Genomic DNA, 23311 nt, shown 5'->3' with positions numbered 1-23311 from the left:
GGAGCAATGGAAACTGGTTCAGTTGTACAGAGAAGGGGTGCTTTAAAGGAGACTACACTCAACAAAGCGGCCCTTTCCAGCACGACCAACGTGATCCACTTTCCCTGTCTGATCACAACTTTAGTTACTGCCTGAAGATCTGGATAGAAGTGATCCACCACTGATTTTTGCCTGCCGTTCTTGCCTCCTTTCCAAGGTATGATATAGCACACTGTGGAATGAAAGAAAGTAGATTTGTAGTTAAAAGGCCTACAGTTTTTACCCATGATGTATTACATATGGCTGTTGAACAGCACTGTGCTTCACGAGTGTTGCCATACTTCCTCTGTTATCCCTTTTCTCCTGTCTTTCTCTGAGTATAATGCAGCTCTGCCCCCCTATTATCCTTGAATTCTTATTGATGAGCCTCCTGTATGAAACATCAGAATGAGGGTTTGCTTTACAATCAACACTTCTGTTTATTTTTTAAAAAAAGAGGCAACAGATGTGTTGTTCTGTTGATGTTCATTGAGTGATGATAGTCATAGGAGTTCTGAATTCTAGTTATAATTTTGTCCACTTTTGTTTCCAAGTATTTTAATTTGCAAGTCCCAGTAGTTTCAATAGAAATAACTTATTTTGCCAGTAGAATTTGGCTGCATTCTACACTGCAGATTGTACAACTTAACATTATATTAGAAATACAAAGAACAACCGCCAGATAAAAGGAAACAACATTTGCATTTACTGGAACACGTTCTAGGTAATCTCATTTTTCTTCTGGAATGAAAAAAAATACCCTCTATCACTACCTTGTAACTTATATAAAAAGTTATCTCATTTTTCCTACCTATAAAACCACCTACAGTGGTGCCTCGCATTACGACGTTAATTCGTTCCAGCAAAATCGCTGTAGAACGAAAACGTCATAATGCGAAAATAAAAAACCCATTGAAACGCATTAAAACCCGTTTAATGCGTTCCAATGGGCTAAAAACTCACCATCCAGTGAAGATCCTCCATAGGGTGGCCATTTTCGGTGGCTGTCTTGAGAGGAATCCATCCCAGAAAACAGCGGGGAGCCATTTTATTTACCCAGTGGCCATTTTGAAACCGCCGATCAGCTGTAGGAAAATCGTTTTGCGAAGAATCAGTTCCTGAAGCAGGGAACTGATATCGCAAAGCAAAAAAAGCCTATTCAGACCATCGTTTTGTGATCGAAAAAATGTTGCTATGCGGTATCGTCATAATGCGGGGCAATCGTAAAGCAGGGCACGACTGTACTCTGCACTCTGAACTAAAGTGGAAGAACACGATGGCCTTTGCTCTGTACAATATATTGAAACACCCTTCCCTGTCCATAAACCACCTATGGTTAATACACAGATCTACATTGTGCAATTTGCTAAGTAAGAAAAATAGTACCTTCATCTGTACTGTTAAGGAAAGTCAGTTCTGGCAATGCTTTATCAATTAGATACTAAATGTTGGTCTTACTAAATACTCTTAGTCATCTCACAGGCCAAAAAATCTGCCTGGGGAATTCTAGCTGACTTCTAGGACTGGAGGCCTAAGAATTCTAAAAATCCCATCCCTGTCCACTTCCAAGCCTATTGCCACTTCTGTAATCAGAAGATTTATTTTTTTTCTTTCTCCATAAATATACTGCAAAATAGGGATTGGTTATAAGCCCCTTAATTATTGCTGACAACAATATCATGTTTAAAAGTCATTCAATTTGACTAGCATTGCCACTACTTTTTGTAGCAAATTCCATAGTTTAACTATGTGGAATACCTGTTGTAGCAAACAGCCCTGCCCTCACCTGTCTGTCACAGTAGAACAGCGAAGAAGGAGCCAATGAGTGGACAGAAGGCGGAGCCGGGGGGGGAAGGAGCTGGATATAAAGGCTGGTGTATGGAGTCTGAGAGAGACTGTGAAACTTAAAAGTGAACTAAGAGTGAGAGATCTGTAACGATGAATGGAACAGAGAGTTAATAGAGTTTTAAAGTTATAGCAAATTTGATTCAAATAGAAGTGATTAGCAGCCTGTGATTTTTCTCTTGAATATTGATCATATATTACCTTTCCTAATCTAATAAATGACTTAAGTTTTAAAAGCACACATGTCTCCATGATTAAATGGTATTAAGGCAGTAATACCTGGTGGCAGCGAAGAAGGAAGAAGAGCGAGAACCTCATGAAGGCCTGAGGGAATAAGGGCTTCAGAGGAGATTGCCACACCTGTCCTAATTCTGTGTTTAGCTTCAGTGGATATACAGGATTCTAGTACAGTGGTGCCTCGAATAGCGAGCGCTTCTATTAACGACGAAACCGAATAGCGATGAGTTTTTGGGAGCTTTTTCCCGCTTTGAATAGCGATGTTTCCTATGGGCGATTTTTGAGTAGCGATAGTTTAAACAGCCCCGTGTGCGCTGGCAGGCGAGTAGGTGGGCGGGCGGGCTGGCTGGCCAGCCCCGTGGCCAAGCCACAGGCAAACCCCACTTGCCTCGTCTTCCCACTGGACGCAGGCTAAAATCACGCGGGTGGGATGGGGCTGGGCTACCGAGACCGATACTGGGGGGAATCCCCAACCACCAGGCTTCTGAGGTGCTGCCGGCGGCAAGACCAGCCAGCCCCTGCTCGGCGCACCGCCGCTGCTCTCCCCCCTGTCCCACTTGGTGTATGGGCGTCCTGGGCGGCAGGCTCACTGGCCAACAGTCCACATCCTTCCCTGCCTCCAGATAAGCACCAATCGTGCTTGGCTGGCAGCAAGACCAGCCAGCCCCTACTCGGCGTGCCGCCGCCGCTCTCTCCCTGGCCCACTTGGTGTATGGGTGCCCCTAGCCCTTCCCCACCTCCAGATAAGTGCCGATCGCACTCGGCCAGTGAAGCACGGACCCAAATCATTGAGCTCAGCCCGCAGGAGAGCGGGAAGGAAGAGGCTGGGAGGTGCCTTGGCTGGTCGGCGGAAGGCGAACCAGCGACGCATCCGGCCCAGCTGCCTCTTCGGGCCGGATCCTGCTTTTCGGGAGCGATCCGCCACGACCCCCTTCCAAGCAACAGGCATTGCAGCTTCCCCAGCACCACCAACTTCCCCCCCTTCTCGGTTTCCCTCCTTTAGATAAAAAAACTCTCCCATTGAGATGCATTGAAAAGGTTTCAATGCATTTCAATGGGGGAAACGCGTTTTGAATAGCGATGTTTCCTATGGAGATTTTCCATTAGCGACGGCAATTCGTTCCAATTGGAATGGATTAGCCAGCTTTCAATGCATTTCAACGGGAAACCGCATTTCTAATAGCGATGAAATCCAATAGCAATGTTTTTTGCAGAACGCATTAACAGCGCTATTCGAGGCACCACTGTATTGTAGGATGGACAGACAGTGTCTAGCAGATCACGTCTCTGTGCCTGTTTATTGACACTTTCAAATAAATGAGTTTTGTGAGATAGGATATATGCTATACTATTGATTTTGTTTCCTTTATAACTTGCCTTTCTATATGCTTCACATTTTATCTTGAGTAACTTTCTCCAATTTACCCAAATATTCTCAAATTAAGACTTTCTAGTCCTTTGATCTAGTGTCCAACTGGTACACTAGGAATGCCCAGCTGTTCCAGTGCACCCGTTCAGTTTCATCAGATCCACAATTTCTCATTTGTGTTTTTAAAGAACTTTTAGAGATACACCATCAGAACCCAATTATCTATTCATAATTTTCCATAAGGTCTAGACTCTAGAACTTACTGTGTTTTCACCCCTATTTGCGCCAATCTCTCCTAAGGTAAAGGTTCCCCTTGACATTTAGTCCAGCCATGTCCAACTCTAGGGCGTGGTGCTCATCCCCATTTCCAAGCTATAGAGCCAGCATTTGTCCGAAGACAATCTTCCGTGGTCATGTGGCCAGCTCGACTAGACGTGGAGTGCCGTTACCTTACCAATGAGTTGGGACCTATTTATCTAGTCACATTTTTACATGCTTTCAAACTGCTTGGTTGGCAGGAGCTGGGACAAGCGACAGGTGCTCACTCCGTTGCGTGGATTCGATCTTATGACTGCTGGTCTTCTGACCTTGCAGCACAGAGGCTTCTGCAGTTTAACCCGCAGCGCCACCACCACCACCAATCTCTCCTAGGACAGCAGTAAGCATCTGATTCAGGTCCTGGGGTTGAATCTGGCCTTCCAGGGGTCCCAGATAGGCACTTTGGGGATTTCCAAATGATAACACCCCTTTCCCCATAAAAAATTATTTGGTGTTTAAGGATAGAGTCACTAAAACTTCAGACTAAAACAAGTTGTGATTTAGGATCCCACAATTTTGATATATAAGGACATACTGGCCAAAATCCTATTGAAAATACCATGTGCATAAGAGAGACCACAGAAGTGGCTGACACATTTTTCTCACCATCTTTTATGTACCAGGCACATGACAAAGTGCACAACTGAGTGCATGGCTTGGTGTATCTGCATATACAACAGACAGGCAGCATGACTAGGCACACTGGCTATCCATTGGCCATTACGTATTTTAGAAGAACAGCAATTTCATTTTTAAAATTATCTAATAGTTATTGAGTCAATATGGTTGTTGTTCTTTTAATCAAAATAAAAGCCCTACAATTGCACCAATGTTTGCCTTTACTTCTCATTCTGTCTTCCTGGAAGAGTCAGCTCAGGCATAGATACATGATCTGTATCTCTCCTGTCCTGTGATATATATTCTAACCAAGCCTCTGTTATTATATAGCTCTCAGAAATTTAACCAATCCCTGTATTTAGAGACATTTGCTCTTCTCGACGAAGATAATTGCTTTAGAGTTACCTGGTATTTTCCCACTTAGACATAATTAAGTTTGATTATGTTGTAGTCAGTTTCCAGTTGGTTCCACTACATTCACATCTTCCACTGGGTTCTAAAGACCATTAGTATTACATTTAAGTTCATCCTACCTCTCATTGATTCTGTGCCCAGCTGTTCTAGTACACCAGTATTTCAAATACCTATAAATGTTTTTCTCTTTGTTGTGTCTAGAACATAAATTTATGAAGTCATGGAAGTTCACCATTACAACACCATCTCCCTTGGATTCTTTCCCAGTTTCATTTTCTATCAGAGTCCCCTGAGCATTTTGTATAGAGGAACAATAACAGAGGCTAGTATTGTGAATTCAGCCATACTGAAATCAAATCAATTTAAAGTTTCTAGCTTGTCTGGTGTTGTTCTTGACATACAGAGTGATAACACCTCTGACATGCCCTTCCCTGTCATTTCTATAGCACATGTATCCTGAAATGACCATATCCTATTGCTTCTTCGCATTCCACCAGGTTTTTATTATGCTGAACATATTCATGTTATTTCTGAAAACAAAGCACTTCGACTCTCCCTTTTGGGCTTGGAAGCTCTGGCATTAGTGTTGAAACAGTTAGACGCAATGTCACTCTGCAGGCATCTCTGACCCATGTGTTTTCTGCTTAACTCTTCAGGTCCCTTTGAATGGCTGTCATGTTTTATTGCATGCTGTTTCCACCCTCTTTACATTTGTGAAATTATTTTCATTCTCATCCTGTAGGGATAATTAAGCCTACCCCAATGCTGACTTTTCCCCTTTTAAAAACTACTTTGACAGCCATTTTATAGTAACTACCAACACTCTGGCCCAATTTTGTTCTGTGTAACTAGCTAGTTTGGCACCGTCTCCCATCCTTTCTGCCCTGAGGTATGGGTGCAAGCTCCCCCGACAAAAAGGAGGACTAAAATGTGTTGTCCTCTTGAAGAAAGTAGAAGTTTACGCGTTTAGGAAAAGGAAAGTAAGTAGAGCCAGGTGTTGCTGTAGTACTTTCTCTAGATTTCAGTACGCTCTGAATTTTGGTGTCCTGAGGCAAAGCCCTGGTTGTTCCATCCTTGATACAGCCTTGACTGCAGTCACTAACTCTTTCCTAGCAATGTCTACTAGGTTGATATTTGATGTCTGTAATCCTCTTCCACAGAGGCAAAGACTCCATCATGTGTCGATACACCCATCACAACAACCAGCCATCTACATTATGATTGATCAGATCTCCCACAACCTTGTGCCCTACCCATAAAGTTAAGAGTATCAATATGACACTACTTTATCCTCTCACAATGGATCCAGTATAGGGAATGATTTTCTTTTTTCCTGGAGAGATTCACTGAGAGGAGACATCATTCTAGGATTTGAATACCACTATCATAACTTTGCCCACCAACCTATTCACTTACAAGCTAAATTCAGAATAGTGATACTTGTTTTTACAACCCTAAATGACTTGGGATTCAAATTACCTGTGGAAGCATCATTCCTCATATCAGTCTGCCCATGACTTAAACACACCATGGACGGTTCTTCTCCAAAAATCTTAAATACATACTTTACACATCAACTAAGATGAACAGTTTCTTAATTGGGAAAACTTCAGTTATGAAATGCAATCCCAAAGGAGATGCAGCTTGTCCCAACACTGCAGCTGTTTCAGTGCCAGCTCTAAATATTATTATTTGCCGAGTCATGCTAAGATTAGCCGCCAGTTTTGTTGCTTTTATTGTTTTCCTTTGTCTCTATGTCATATCTGGAGTTTTTGTTGTCTTAATTATTTGACACCACTCTGATATCCATATAATGAAGGACAATTTAGAAGATAATCCATCTGCCCATCCTCTCTGCATCTCAACTTCTTAGTTTTTTGAGATTAGTTACTTTGGCTTCAAAGGAACAAATGTTCCTTCAGGCCCAAGAGTTCTTTGCACCTAGTATAACTTCTGTTCAGCAGGCAGATGGTCATACTTAGTTAAATAGACTGGATAGCTCCCCAACCCCTGAAGAGCAATCAGTAAATATAGTACAGGTAGAGAATATTGTGTTTGTGTTTTATGTTCTGTCAAGTTGAAACCAACTTCTAGGGACTCTAATAGGGCTTGCAAGGTAAATTAAGGACCGGTTTTGCCAGTGCCTCCCTGTAAGTGTCCATGGCCAAGTGGGAATTCAAATCCAGGTCTCCTGAGTCCTAGTCTGTCATCTGCCCACTACACTAACAGATAGGGAGTAACACATCTAATGTATGGCATAATTACTTTCTTGTACTAGACTTTCCTGAATTCCCCAGCCAGTATGGCCACTGCTGTCTGGTAGACTCTTGGAGTTGGAGTTTCAAAACCTAACTTTTCCAAACTTTGTACTTCATCTCTTTCCCATCTTTAAGTTTGATCTTTGCAAAATTATTTCTGTATATTGTGGTTTTGGACATGTACATAGCTGGACTTGATCCAGAACCAACATCAAAACGTGAAGAGTCTCCAACACCATGTAGTGCTAACCTGCACAATTATGAGAAGAGGGAAGAGAAGAGAAAGAGAGAACAAAAAACATGCAAACATTCCATCTTTGGGGTGAGTGGGGAGGTTCTAAATTAAACATTTCTGGAAAAGTGATCATTATGAGTAGTAAGAACTCAAATGGATTTTAACTTCATGTTTGATATTGGTAAGATATTTAACCACATTCCATGGAATTATATAAAGCTCCTTTTTCCACAACATGCAAGATCATCTCTCTACTTCCTTGCTCTTTTCTTTTCCTAAACAAAACAGCTTTAAAAGTTGCAACCTTTCCTCATACTGACTTAGTTCCTCAAACATTTTGGTTGATACTTTCTGTACCTGTTCCAGATCTACAACATTTTTCTCCAGGAGAAAGAATCACAACTGAATAGCATATTCCAAGTAGATCACACTTAGATTTGCATAAAAGCAGTATGATATTGAGAGTTTCATTGAAAGAAAATATATATATATATATTATGCCTAATACTGTATAGAATTGCCATCTTTACAGCAACTGCAGGCAGGGTTGAAATGTTAATTGTATTAAACACTAAGTTGGTAGTTAAACACTACCAAAACACTAAGATATCTTTCTTGGTCATTCAGTGCCAGTCCAGAATCTATCATTTTGCCCCAATATGCATCCTTTTACATCTGCTAATATTGAACTTCCCTTGTCATTTTAAAGCCTATTTTCCCAAATTGGAGAGATATCTTGGGATATTTGTTCTAATATCTCTATCTTTTTTTCTAACATCCCTAAATAAACCTGTTTAATCTGCAAACATGGCCACCTCATTACTCTTCCCCTAACTGCAGATTAACTATGAACAACTGTAAAAGCCCTAGGGTGAATACAGATCCTTGAGAGACCCCCACTTCACAATCCTCCATTGTGAGAATTGGAGATTTATTCCTACTTTATATTTCATGTTCTTCAAATGTGTGGCATTCCAAAAAGGGGGCTTCACCTCAGTACCATGACTGCTAGGTTTACTCAGTTGTGGGGCCTTAAATGAGGACCATTTTCCAAAAGCCATTTGGAGATTCAAGGAAATAATATCTACCAGATTTCTCTTGTCCACATGTTAATTGACACCTTTAAGGAATACTGAAAAGTTGTTTAGAACCTGCTTTTGTAGAAGCTATGTTGATACATTTTCAGCATGGCTTGCCCTTCTATGTTGTTGACAAGTTTATTCTGGATAATGTTTTCAACAAATTTACCTGTAACAGATGTTAAACTAATTCACCTGTAATTTTGTTCTTCTTCATGGTCTCTGTGAAATCACACGCATGGGCTTCCCTGCACCTGTGCAGGCACAGAGAAACCCATGTGTGTGATTTCACAGATAACCACTAAAGAACTACAGTTACATGTAAGTGATCTGTTTGTAATTCCTGGATCCATTTTTAAAGTTTTTTTTAAAAAAAAGACATTGGTCACTCTTCAGTCCTCTGCTAAAGAGGTGATGATATTAGAGACATTTTACACGTTAGTTAAAAGATCAATAATTTCACATTTTTGTTAGGAATCTTCCAAGAGATAACATCTGGATATGATTAATTTGTCAATAAGGGCTGCAATCATTTTGAAAAAGCTTGACCTTGACTGAAAAACAAGAACAAAACAGTTCCTGCATGTTAGAGACACCTTTCAAAGTCAGAAGTGACTGTGTTGGAGTTCCCTGCTACTTTTCTACTTATGTATAAATTAAATTTGATAGCACTGTAGTCCCTTTTCCTAATCAATTCAACCAACAAACATGGTTTGCACTTGTTTCAGGGCAGAACCTCTTAAGATTAAATCTGCTTTTACCTGCACTCTCACCGGTTCTATGATCAGCTGTTCTAGGGCACAATCACTTAACAGCAGCGGTTCCCAAACTTGGGGTAACCCAAGTGTTCTTGGACTGCCAACTCCCAGAAACCCTGTCCAGCATAGCTAGTGGAAAAGGCTTCTGGGAACTGCAGTTCAGAAACACCTGGGTTACCCAAGGTTGGGAATCACTGGCTTATAGTATCCACATACTTTACCTCTTTGTTATGGCCATAGCACAGATGTATCTAGTCAATAGAAAGCCACTCATTAAAGTCACTCATTATTACAACACTATCTCCTTTGGATGCTTTTCAGATTCCCCCCACCCACCCAGATCACTGTGAACATTTTGGAGAGGTGAACAATGACATGTCCCCAGTATAACATTATTTTGGAGGCCAGGTATTTTCATCTACAGCACTTTTATGAAGAAGTAAATCACTTTAAGGTTCCTAAGATTTTTGACACTATATTCTCTTTGACATACAGAGCAACAGTATTCCCATCATATCTTTCCTGTTATTCCTAAAATGTTTGTATTCTGACAAAAGCATATCTCACAGGTCCACTCCTGTGGTGCTCACAGTATCTATTCCCCCCCCCCAAAAAAACCCAGATGCTTTAACTAGGGATATATTAAGACACGTTGAGACCCTAAGTTGTGTAGCACCAGAGGTGTAATGGTAATATCCCAGAACTTGATTTTTTCAGGGTTTTTTTATGTGCTTAGAGGTTCCTCAATCTGAGGCCTTAATGCTGCAACTTGCTTGGTATATATGTACATTAATTCTGCACTATGTTTGCAGTTCTTCCATTTAGACTTGGACAGTTTTAGCTTTCACATAGAATATGGTAGCACCATATGTTAAAGATCACTGACAACATCAAGAACATAAGAAGGGCCATGCTGAATCTGAAAAAAGCCCATCTAGTCCAACATTCTGTTTCCCACAGTAGTCAGTCAGTTGCCTAAGAAGACCCTGTGGTAGATATGAGTACCTCTCACACACTTTCTCCAGCGATAGAGGCATAGGTCCCCTGATGCTGAAGGTGATATACACTTCTATTTATTTATTTATTTATTTATTTATTTATTTATTTATTTATTTATTTATTTATTTATTTATTTATTTATTTATTTATTTATTTAAAAATGTGTATACTCAAAACCGTGCAGCTCAGACCAGTGCAAGTCAAGGGACAAAATGTATAGCTGTCCTGAGTTACTGTGCATTGGTAGTCTTATGCTCCATCAGTTTATCCAGCTGCCTTTTAAGCTTAGCCACATGGGTACATTTAGTATATCTCTCAGCAGTGAATTCCACACAGTAACTATGTGCTGTGTTAAAGAAGCATTTTCTTTTATGCATCCTGGATCTCCTGCCACTCATCTTTAGTTTATCTCTCTGAGTTCTAGTATTATGGAGGGGGAAAAGCTTTTCTTTATCTTCTTTCTTTACACTATCCATAGTTTAATACACTTCTATCATGTGTCCCTTTGCTTGCCTTTTTTCTAAGCTAGGTAAAGGTAAAAGTTCCTCTTGACATTTAGTCCAGTCATGCCTGACTCTAGGGTGTGGTACTCATCCCCATTTCTAAGCCGTAGAGCCAGCGTTTGTCCAAAGACAGTTTCCGTGGTCACGTGGCCAACGCAAGTAGACACGGAATGCCGTTATCTTCCCACCATGGTGGTACCTATTTATCTACTTGCATTTACATGCTTTCAAACTGCTAGGTTGGCGAGGAGCTGGGACAAGCGACGGGAGCTCACTCCATCCCGTGGATACGATCTTACGACTGCTTGGTCTTCTGAGCTTGCAGCACAGAGGCTTCTGCAGTTTAACCCACAGCACCAACATGTCCCTTTTTTTCTAAGCTTAACACCCCTAAATGTTGTTTTAAACTGTTAGCCCAGTTGCTCCATTTTTGTTGCTCTTTTCTGCATTTCCCCCCCCCCAAGCACACAATATCCTTTCTTAGGTGTGGTGTCAGGAATTGTACACAGTATTCCAAACATGTTCGCAGAATGATTTTATATAAGGATATGATGATATTGATCATTTATGCTCTGTCCTTTTCCTAACTATGCTCAGCATGGACTTGGCCTCCCCCATACACATATTTTCCTTTTCAAAGCACATGCGCAAGCACCCAGTCCATCTTTTCGTGGAGCTGTTCATCACAACCCCCAAAAGCTCTTTTTTTGGTCAATAGACCCCATCCGGGTATACTGTATTGTGAAGTTGGGGGTGGTGGAAGGATTGCTCCAGCAGGTTTTGAAAGTCTTTCTAAATAAAAAGATCTGATTTGAGACCATTCTTCTCAGTCTCAGAAGTTCTTGCGACCCTGTCCAAGAGGTGTACCAGGTGGTACAACCAACAAACTTATTGGGGGAGGTGCTGTCAGGGCGCGTAACCTTCGTTCGTTGTGGAGGGCGCTCATTCAGCTCTGCAACAAACTTGTTTGGGGAGTCCGGACGAAAGGGCTATTTCCTTACCGAGGAAGGGGGGGCATCTTTGGGGAATTCCAGATTTTTCCAGCCAACTGTCCCCCATCCTCCTGTCCTTCGTCCCTTCCTTCAAAACAAGGTGCGCCCAGAAGGGCAACCAAGGAACTGAGGCAGGGCTGCTGCGTGTGAGCGGGGAGGGAGGAGAGGGCGAGCAAGGCAGACTCGTCACATGCAGCCCGACCGGATGCCTCTGTTTGCCTGTAAATAAAAGAGAAATTGGCAAGGCTGGGATGGCCGTATAAATGCTGGGCTGGGGGGTCACTCGCCTTGACCAAGGCTGGGGACCTGGGGCCGTTCGCAGGTACAGCTGTCCGGGAGAGGGAAGCTCGCGTTCCTCACACGAGCCGCTGAGGCGCCAAAGGCGCACCAGCGAGAAAGCGTGGCGGCGGCGGCGACTCCCAAACTCTTTCCGAGGCAAGAGCAGCGGAGCGCGCTTCAGGACCCGGACAGCGCTGTCTTTGGGTGGGAAGCGCCCGTTTTGGCGCGGGACGGGCAGTGAGCGGAGGGGGAAGCAGGCGGCAAGGTCGGGGCTGACCTGAAGTGACCAAAACGGATCCCGAATGAGGAGTTTGGTCGGGGAAGAAGCCGGAGCCGGTGGGCCAGCGGGCGGGCGGACTCCGCCTGACACCTAGGCTCCCGCCTTCGTAGGACTGAAGAGTCGAACAAGACATACCCAGACCGGGCAGAATAGAATTGGCGCTTTCCCTCCTGTTTCTTAAATGGGGTTTTCACAGTATGTGAGGGACAGCATATCAGCCGTGGCTTATTCCACCTCCTTGCTGGAAAATTTTCTTAGTCCCTGTTCGGCTTCTGGCATGTGCCTGCTAAAGGTCAAATGTGAGATCTTTGGGATTACACTGAGTTCTTGGGGCTGAGCGTTAGATGGGTGGCTAGCAGGCGAGCAGAAGGGAAACAGATGGTTTAACAGTGGAATTTCTTGATTTGGATCAAGAAGCAAGCCAGAGGTTTCCTAAGAGAGAGAGAGTTGCTGAGCGGGCTGTCTCAAGCAACCCACACTGTGGGACGAACCTGGCACAGGGCACTCTTGCCCCAAGCTGAATTCACCTGGATTCAGCAGGTGTAGGCTCAGTTCAGAGAGCATACTGTACTTGATGACTGGCTTCTTGAGGAGAGCATGTACTTTCCAAGTGTTGGTCTTCTTCATTGTTTTTTCCCCCCATTTGTAGGCAGGGTAAGGCATGGCAGCAGGTGGTGGGGTTGATGGAGCTCTCCCAGAACTCAGTAGCTATGTGGTGTCCCGGCCAATCTATAATGAGCCAACTTTTGAAGAAGAGCATGAAAGGAAACTGGTGGTGCCCAAAACCCTCCAACAACGACTCCAGAAAACTTGCAGGTGATTCACTGACTGCCATACATCACCAGTTTGTTTGTTTTCAAAGATCCCTTGTCCAGGGATTCAAAGAACCCTCAGTCAAGCCGGGGGGTGGGCCACAGCAGGGGGATAGAAGCATTTCATAGTTTTAACTCTAGCTGTTCAACATTTTGCAGCTGCTCAAGAAGAAAAGTCTTACAGATAGCTAAGACCCTTTTCCCTATTCTGGAATGGTTGCCTAAATACAGAGTTAAGGAATGGCTCATCAGTGATGCCATTTCTGGAGTCAGTACTGGACTTGTGGCTACTTTACAAGGTAAGAGTGAATCAGGCATCTCCTTACCAATCTATTCTTACAAAAGAAATAATCAGGATACTGCTGGAGTCACTCTGTTACGGGTTACTGCCTTTGTGTAAACAGTGCAATATTTTTCATCAACACACTTCAAAAACATGACATGGTCTGAGGATTAGAATCAGCCTTTTCTGTAGCCAGAAAATGTTGTTGAGACTTACCTGGCTAATTCATTTTCATATTCATTTACAATCCTAAACACTTTCCAATTGGGACTCGATTCTGTTTGCATCCTAAGGTCAGGCTGAAATATGTGCTATGTAATATGAAGACGTTACATTTTTGCACACAGCAGAACTGCATAAGTGAAATACAAATATAGAATATGCCTGAGTAGAAAGGAAAATTCCCTTGAAATTATTAATTGTATACTGTATTTAAGAGGTCATAATGATATTAATAAATACAGTGAATTTATACTACTTTAGGCTTGGCGTATGCTTTGCTGGTTGGCGTTCCAATTGGATATGGCCTCTATTCTGCTTTTTTCCCCATCGTGACATACTTCTTCTTGGGAACATCAAAACACATCTCAGTTGGTAATTGCATGCTTCTTGTTTAGATAACATCAGTCAACCATTTATTTCAGAATTGTAATTTGTGTTGGGGGCAATCATCTAAGGGAATCCAAATTGCTATAGTAAGCTTTTACACTGACATACTCTAGTTGTGATTATATCCTGTTCTATGCAACTTTGTGCTTTATTTTTCTACAGGTAGTTACTGGAATCCATACACTATACTGTATATGCTACTGTAGGTCTTTTCTTTTGCTAGGGTTAGAACCGAGCTTAATGGCAGAAGCTTTTAATATGATATCTGGCCCATTACCAAGTGTTAGTCTGTTAGGTTTATATGGACAACAGAGTAAAAGGCAGGAAGACCTATCTTGGAATAATAACTGCAACAGATTATTGCAAATTTAGAGGCAGCTGAGAAAATAATGCAGAAAATAATGCAGCATCAGAGTGTATACTCTGTTGTTTGTGTATACTTCCTGCATTATTTTAGACTAAAGGTTTATCCAGATGGACATTTTCTCTTTGTGCTGTTTAGTACCTAATAAATATGGGTGTTACCAAGGGGTTTTGTCCACACTCATTCTTAAAACCCAGTTCTTGTTTCCTAAAGAAATCAACATTTATTTTTTAAAAAATATTTGGAAAAATATCTTCTTTGCTGAATTCATGTTTATTTGTTTGATCATTTGTGTGCTTATTTGTTTATTGGCAGGATTAGAGCTAAAACCAAAACTTCTGAATTAAACCTATCTTCCTCCTCTTTTGCCTCTCCTTTTCTTTCCTTTTCTTCACCACTTGGCTGAAGTATTTTGAGGAGCAAAGGTTAAATTTGAAAAGGAGAAATGGGAAGAAAAGCGGCAGGACTGCTTTGAAAACTGTGCAGCTATCTGACCCCCACTTATGTTAAATCAACATTTATGTTAAATCCTCTCCCTGTGCGCTCCATGGCTCCCAGTAAACATGAGATACAGGCAAGCTAAGGAAGCAAATTAGATTGGATGTGTATGAAGTGATGCTGATGATGACAAGAATACCGGAGTTAGGGTTTAGCTCAAGCTACCTTTTCAAAAGGATCCTGTGCTTGCTGCTATTGCTAATCCATTTCAGTAATCTGTCCTTTTAAAAATCAGCTCTTAAAAATATTGAGGAAACCCTTTCAAAATGATATTCTCTGATGAATCTTGTTGTTTGTTTGCTTTTGTTCAAAACAAACAACCTACACAACAAGTTTTTTAAAAGCATTGAAAACCAAGCTTTTTGTCACTCTTTGTCACTGCTGGTGACAATTTAAGTCTTTCATTATCTGTGCAGCAGGAAAAATACAAGCTTTATCATTGCACAGTAAGGTACTGTACCTATAGGGCAACAAACACACCATGTATTGAATCCCTCTGTTTGGGTAAGTTCTAAAAAACTTAATGACTAGGTTATTTTAGGTAAAACAAGCCAGAACTAATGCCTTCTGTAGTAAGCCAATCTGCAGCTGTTAAAGTGCTAGTACTTTTATTCTTGTCTTGGATATTTAGCATTGCATTTTTTTTGCAAAATTTTTGTTGTTCTGTTGTTTTAATTAAGGGCAGTTAATGTACATTGGGTTGGACTAGGTTTATACAGTAAGACTGATAGAAACAGGCCTTTTTGCCACACTTCTCCCCATTGTAACTCCTCCCAGCCCCCCCCAATACTACACAGAGGGGCCTAGTGAATAGGATAGGCTAATGTTGCAAGAAGGGAGGGCCCTCCCCCAAATTGATTCAGACAACTTGCTTGAGCAGAGCTCCTCCCACTTCTAGTGCCTCTGCCTGAGTTTTTGAGATCTTTCCTCCTCACCCCATTACTTTCACAACCTATCCAGTTCATAGGGTCTCCTGACTCCCTGTGCCGTATCTTTGGAGGACTGGAGGCCTTTCATGGGTGCAGAAAATGGGGAACTCCATTTCCAACAGCCCTGTTCCATGTACCCCCATCTTAATCCCATTATTAAGAAATCGTGTGTACATTTTAAATTCATGTGCAATTCTTTTTAACAGGACCTTTTCCTGTGGTCAGCTTAATGGTGGGCTCAGTAGTACTGAGCATGGCACCGGACGAAAATTTCCACCTGGTTAGCAGTAATGCGACAGGACTCAACAAAACATTGATAGACACTGAAGCTAGAGATGCGCAGAGAGTGTTGATTTCCAGCACTGTCACCTTTTTGGTTGGCATTCTCCAGGTAAAATAAAAGGATAAAACTGTCTCATACTATTTGTGTTTCTATGTTTTATTAGGTAACTGAGAAAATAACAGCATAATAATTAACTCCTTAGCAATACATGTAATATTTTTTCTCAGCTAGCAATAAATATATTTAAATTATAAGTCAAGATGCAAGTGTGCTGGGCTTCACCGTTCTGCAAAATTTTGTAATATCATTTTAGTACTTCAACATGTGTATGCTTATGGATTACAACTCTATTTTCAAGCTTGTTTCCTATGAATAGTTCAGATATGGGAAGGTGTGTTAATTACAAGTGAAAATTTTTTGTAAACCTTCTGTTGCTGAAAAGCAACAAGACCTAAATGCAGTGCTGGTCCCTACTAGAGTAAAATCATTGAATCAGTGAGATTTACGCACGCATATGATCTTATTAATCAGCAGTTGATATGATAGCTGAAAAACTGCAGAAAGGTGCAGCTAGAATAACAGAATTCATATAGATGTTGAGTCTCATCAATTCCTCAATGATTCAGTGGGTCTACTCAAGTTGTAACTTACCACTGGATTTCATGTAATAGGTCTGTTCTAGTTGGGACTAACAGTTGGATTTAATACAGTGACTTTTATGGCATTTTCACCACTAATAAATTCAACTGCATCTGATGTAGATTGTTGTTGTTGTTGTTGTTGTTTAGTCATTTAGTCATGTCCAACTCTTCATGACCCCATGGACCAGAGCACGCGAGGCCCTCCTGTCTTCCTCCCAGAATTGGGTCAAATTTATGATGGTAGCTTCGATGACACTGTTCAACTATCTCTTCCTCTGTCGTCCCCTTCTCCTCTTGCCTTCACACTTTCCCAACATCAGGGTCTTTTCCAGGAAGTCTCCTCTTCTCATGAGATGGCCAAAGTACTGGAGCCTCAGCTTCAGGATCTGTCCTTCCAGTGAGCAATCAGGATTGATTTCCTTCAAAATGGATAGGTCTGTTCTCTTTACAGTCCAGGGGACTTTCAAGAGCCTCCTCCAGCACCACAGTTCAAAAGCATCAATTCTTCAGCAGTCAGCCTTCCTTATGTTCCAGCTCTCACTTCCATATATCACTACAGGAAAAAACATAGCTTTGACTATGCGGACCTTTGTCAGCAAGGTAATGTCTCTGCTTTTTAAGATGCTGTCTAGGTTTCTCATCGCTTTCCTCCCAAGAAGTGGATGTCTTTTAATTTCATGGCTGCTGTTGCCATCTGCAGTGATCATGGAGCCCAAGAAAGTAAAATCTGTCACTTCCTCCATATCTTCCCCTCTATTTGACAGGAGGTGATGGGACCAGTGGCCATGATCTTCTTTTTTTGATGTTGAGCTTCAGACTATTTTTTGCACTCTCCTCTTTCACACTTATTAAGAGGATCTTTAATTCCTCCTCACTTTCTGCCATTAGAGTGGTATTGTCTGCATATCTGAGGTTGTTGATATTTCTTCCGGCAATCTTAATTCCGGTTTGGGATTCATCCAGTCCGGCCTTTCCATGATGTATTCTGCATATAAGTTAAATAAGCAGGGAGACAATATACAGCCTTGTTGTACTCCTTTCCCAATTTTGAACCAATCAGTTGTTCTATATCCAGTTCTAACTGTTGCTTCCTGTCCCACATATAGGTTTCTCAGGAGATAGATAAGGAGGTGAGGCACTCCCATTTCTTTAAGAACTTGCCATAGTTTGTTGTGGTCCACACAGTCAAAGGCTTTTGCATAGTCAATGAAGCAGAAGTAGATGTTTTTCTGGAACTCTCTGGCTTTCTTCATAATCCAGCGCATGTTAGCAATTTGGTCTCTAGTTCCTCTGCCCCTTCGGAATCCAGCTTGTACTTCTGGGGGTTCACGGTCCACATACTGCTGAAGCCTACCTTGGAGGATTTTGAGCATAACCTTACTAGCGTGTGAAATGAGTGCAATTGTACAGTAGTTGGATCATTCTTTGGCACTACCCTTCTTAGGGACTGGGATGTAAACTGATCTTTTCCAGTCCTCTGGCCACTGCTGAGTTTTCCAAACTTGCTGGCATATTGAATGTAGCACCTTAACAGCGTCATCTTTTAAGATTTTAAATAGTTCAACTGGAATGCCATCACCTCCACTGGCCTTGTTGTTAGCCATGCTTTCTAAGGCCCACTTGACTTCAGTCTCCAGGATGTCTGATTTAAAGTCAGCAACCACACTATCTGGTTTGTCCGGGACATCCAGCTCTTTCTGGGATAATTCCTCTGTGTATTTTTGCCACCTCTTCTTGATGTCTTCTGCTTCTGTGATGTCCCTACCATTTTTGTCCCTTAACATGTCCATTTTTACACAAAAGGTTCCTTTAATATCTCCAATTTTCTAGAACAGATCTCTGGTTTTTCCCTTTCTATTATTTTCCTCTCTATCTTTGTACTGTTCATTTAAGAAGGCTCTCTTGTCTCTCCTTGCTATTCTTTGGAAATCTGCATTCAATTTTCTGTAGCTTTCCCTATCTCCCTTGCATTTTGTTTCCCTTCTTTTCTCTGCTATATATAAGGCCCCGTTGGACAGCCACTTTGCTGATGATCAGAGCCACAATCAGCTCCAGGTGTTGTTTTTGCTGATTATATAGAGCTTCTCCATCTTTGGCTGCAGAGAACATAATCAATCTGATTTTGGTATTGCCCATCTGGTTATGTGTAGAGTCGCATCTTGTGTTTTTGGAAAGGATTGTTTGTGATGACCAGCTTGTTCTCTTGACAAAACTCTATTAACCTCTGCTGTGCTTTATTTTGAACTCCAAGGCCAAACTTACCTGTTGTTCCTTTTATCTCTTGACTCCCTATTTTAGCATTCCAGTCCCTAAAATGTGCTAGTGTGACTTTTTAATCAATCAATCAATCAATCAATCAGTTAATTGGTTAATTGAGAATATCCTGTGACTGAAGACATTTGTTAAATGTACAAACCACCTAATTGGTTTTGAAGTAGTTTTCAATCAGAAATATTTTTAAAAGTAAACCAAATAATGACTAAATTGACCAAAATCTGTAAGACAGGTGAGTCCAGTATTAGAAGAAGAAGAAGAAAAGAACTGTGAAGATGTTTAAGAACCAGTAGTAAAAAGGGAAAGGAAGATAGTAAGTAAGGAGTTAGAGGATAAGAAGAAGAATTGCTAATCAATATAATTTGTATGCCAGGCAGATCTCCATAAATTGAGGAGGGGGGGCTTCTGTACAAGGTAATTTCACACCGGGTAGCTGTGACAACCAGAGAAGAGATTCCAAGGATTATTTTGACAATCTAAATAGGAATATATTTGGGGCATATACTTAGACTGACTTCAGCCATTCTCCTCTACATTGGGGATGGACCTACAGTATTGTGGTAGTTGTCTGGTGTGCTATTAGGAATTCCTGACAGCTTGAGGATGTTTCCAGGAGGCATAGTTAAGCTATATTCGCTCTTGGTGTCAAAGACGTCATACGTCTGTATGATACTTAGAGCTGACTCAGACCGTCTGTGGTCATGATGGCACTGAAAAATAATATTAAAAAAATTCATATCCACCTTGACTTTGAGTAAGGCTAGTTCTGCAGCTTAATGTAGATAGTGTGAAGTCTTATCTGGTTCTGAGTTGTAGGATAAACTTCAGCTGTTGCAGTGTGTGTGGGCAAGATATAGCCTACCCTCTCTTTGTATGCCTTCCTTGTTAATACAGTAATATTCAGCAGGTGTGGGTTGACTGACTATGTCCAGAGAACAGTGAATTCCTTTCTAAGACAGCAGCAGTTTTGTTGACCTTAACGGTTAAGGGACCCACAGCATCCCCTTCTTCAGTCATGTTCTCAACTCCAGGCACTCTTGGGAGAGGTTGATTCGTGAGATCTATTTTACTCTGGTTTCAGGCCTGATTTTATCAAAAGAACCACTTTGATCTCCCTGATAAATGGACTGTTGCTGAGAGATAATTGGTGTGTGTGTGATTCTGCTAAGTGGGCTTCTTGGCCATAATCAGCCTAGAGGATAGCCTTTTTAGACTGGAGACACTGTGCTTCAGTAGTTTCCCTATTTCTTGGCTGCAGAAAGTGGAGCTTTCTGTTATGCTCCACAGTTTTATGTTATGGAGTTTCATCACACCCATCCTTCCTCCCATGTATTATCTACATGAAGCTTCTGTGTGTGGTCAGTCAGGGTTTGGGGCTGAAATGTCTAGCATCAGAGATGGGCTGGATACACGATAATACTGAAGCACAGCCTGTATAAACAGGAAAGCAGGTTTTTGTCTGTTTGGTTCATCTATCAATGGAAATGGAAGTCAAGCTGTGATGGATAGGGTTGCACTCTCCCTAAAGGACTGGATGTCCAATATAGAGGTTGCTCATAAATCCAAATTTGTTACTAGAAATCCAAGTGACATCAATGGCTTGATGTGCCTTTTCCCAACTAAGGCTAGTGAACCAATGATGGCTCACCCTGGCCATAGTTATTCACATGCTGGCAGCATGTAGGTTAGATCACTGTGTGTCAGGTTGCATTAAATGTCGAACTGCCTTTGATGCCTCTTTGGAATATGTGGGGATATGCCTTACTGATTCTTAAATAAGTTAATTGCTTATGATCCTGTTTATGTGTATAACTCAAAGCAATAGTACTTGTATTTAAAGCCCTACACAGTGTGGGACCATGGAACTTGAAACATTGTGTACTTCCTCATCGGTCTGTTCCAGTGCAGTACTGGGATGATTACTGTAGATATTTGTATGCCCCTTGCAGAATTCAGGTCATGACAACTGGGGAGAGTACCTATTACCCTGTTTCCCCCAAAATATGACCTAACCTGAAAATAAGCCCTAGTATGATTTTGCAGGATGCTTGTAATATAAGCCCTACCCCACCCTCCATCATTGTGCTTTAACCAGAAGATGACATGACTGTATTTGAATAAATGTAGATTGCTGTACATGAAAAAAGATAAAACATCCCCTGAAAATAAGCCCTAATGTGTTTTTTGGAACAGAAATTAATATAAGACCCTCTCTTCTTTTGGGGGAAACATGGTATGTAGGGACATCACAGTTATTGACTGAAATTTATCTTCTGCAAGCTCACATAACAGTACTTTTGGGTGCCCAGTGAAGATGTTTTAATAAAATCCAAAGCAGTTGACTGTTTTATCCACTGGTTTGGTTTTGTGTTATTTGTTTGTACTTTAATCTTATTTTATTGTTTTCATTTATAAGCAGTTGTAATAATACTTACATTGAAGTGTGGAATACAAATCAAATTAATGAATGAACTCTACTGGAATTTAAACTGACCTCAAAGGATTAAATGATGCAAGAAAAACAATATTTCTTACATAATTGTGTGGGAGTGGGCTCTAATTCCTGATTTTAAGAAAAGATGTGTTGTACGTATTTTGAAATACTTCTTGATGTTTCTTCTTTCCTTCCAGCTGGTGTTTGGAGTGTTTCAGATTGGTTTCATTGTGAGATATCTTGCAGACCCGCTGGTTGGGGGATTTACAACTGCAGCTGCTTTCCAAGTGTTTGTTTCACAATTGAAAATAGTCTTAAATGTTCCAACTCAAAACTACAATGGTGTTCTTTCCATAATATATGTAAGTCCATATCCTTACAAAACTGGGTTTTGTTGCATAATCTATATGATTGTTTGGCATCATTTTACAGTGTCATGCAATTATTTCATACAAGGTGGGGCAGTATAGCATGATATGAGAAGGAGAAATGTGATTGCTGTCTACATTCCCACTTTTTCGACTGTTGCAAATTTTATACACAATACTTAAGAACTACTGACATAGCAAAGTCTGGATGATAACTATCATTATTTGATCTATTATCACTAATTACACAAATGAATATTATTAAAATAATCCCCCATCCATAGATTAAAATGTATATTGACCAGATAGGCAGGATATAAATAAATAAATAAATAAATAAATAAATAAATAAATAAATAAATAAATAAATAAATAAATAAATAAATAAATAAATAAATTGTACTAGGAGTACCCACTCCTTTCAAGCAGTTGGTTGCCACTGTCCCCTCTGATTCCCTGCTGGAAGAGAGGCTGGGAGGCAGGTAATTGGTCCTGTATGCTTATTGAATTGACAGACTATTTAGGTATTCTTTACAAAGGCTTAATCCCATATTGTAGCAAGTTTTTTGGGACAAGAGGGTAGGTTCTGGGACTTAATCTGACCCTTATCAGTTATCAAAATATATATGGACTATGTTTCTGAACTAACCCCACCCGAGGCAGAAGAAAATAAGACATTACATTATACACTGACACAATATTATAATGAAATTTTTAGTTCCCTCACACTTCATGCATGTGAAAGGTGTTGTTCTAGAAGTTGTATGTCTAAAATTAATTCACTATTACACCTCTATGTGAGAATAAACCATGACACAATTTACATTTCTATCAAGAATGCAACAAGTATCTGAACCAATTGTCAATATCTGTGATCTGCCAGAGGCACTACGACTCAGGCAGTTCTTGTTTTCTTCAGAGCTTATAACCATTGTTCCTAGAATCATAGAAAAGTGAAGTTGGAAGGGGCCTTCAAGGCCATCAAGTCCTAATCCCTGCTCAAGGCAGGAATACAATACAGTAGAAGAAGGCTTGTTAGAAAGCTTTTCGTTTCTTTTTGAAGTTGCAGCCTCAAATGCTCATTTACCCAGAAGTAAATCAGACTATATTCAATGAGACTTCACCTTTAGCATCATATCAGAGAATCATAGAGCTCGAAGATACGATTCCTGTTATCAGTGCAAGAAATCCACTCCTATAATCTCTAAAGAAAGGGAACCCACTGATTTCCAGGGCCATCTGTTTTACTCCCAAACAATCTGTACCAATTCTTCATAATTACTTTTTCTTGTAATTCAGACCTCTTAGTTTGGGTTTGGGAATAACTCAAGCTGTGGTCTCCCTCTGAGGCGCTTTCCTTGAACTAATTCTCCATACAGGAGATCTTTTGGAATCCAGCCGTCAGCCATTCTCACTCAGCACCTTTATGATACATTTTGCTACACATATTTAAATCATTGTTATTGTATACAGTGTGTACAGGGTTGTACATTCATGTGAAATTCAGCTAAACACATTTAAATCACGTATACAATTATAATCTTTCTTCAGGAGCGAAAGAAAACATGTTCATGTTCTCTTCCATCTCCCGGAATATGGCACTCCCAACATGTT

The 23311-nt window shown here is 40.9% G+C and overlaps 1 protein-coding gene across 1 annotated transcript in view; it reads left to right on the top strand.

Annotated features, from left to right (window-relative positions):
* Nucleotides 1-12194: 12194 nt before the first annotated feature.
* The window catches only part of SLC26A4 (solute carrier family 26 member 4), a 28449-nt gene continuing 17332 nt past the window's right edge, over nt 12195-23311 (top strand). The window contains exons 1-5 of the mRNA XM_073000662.2: nt 12195-13018; nt 13174-13313; nt 13781-13891; nt 15904-16088; nt 21527-21691. Of these exons, the coding sequence (XP_072856763.2) occupies nt 12864-13018; nt 13174-13313; nt 13781-13891; nt 15904-16088; nt 21527-21691 (756 nt within the window). The 5' untranslated portion in view covers nt 12195-12863. The remainder of the gene's footprint in view (nt 13019-13173; nt 13314-13780; nt 13892-15903; nt 16089-21526; nt 21692-23311) is intronic.

This window comes from Pogona vitticeps, chromosome 5, assembly GCF_051106095.1.
Source record: "Pogona vitticeps strain Pit_001003342236 chromosome 5, PviZW2.1, whole genome shotgun sequence".
Taxonomy (NCBI): Eukaryota; Metazoa; Chordata; class Lepidosauria; order Squamata; family Agamidae; genus Pogona; species Pogona vitticeps.
This window is presented reverse-complemented; position numbering and strand designations above follow the sequence as displayed.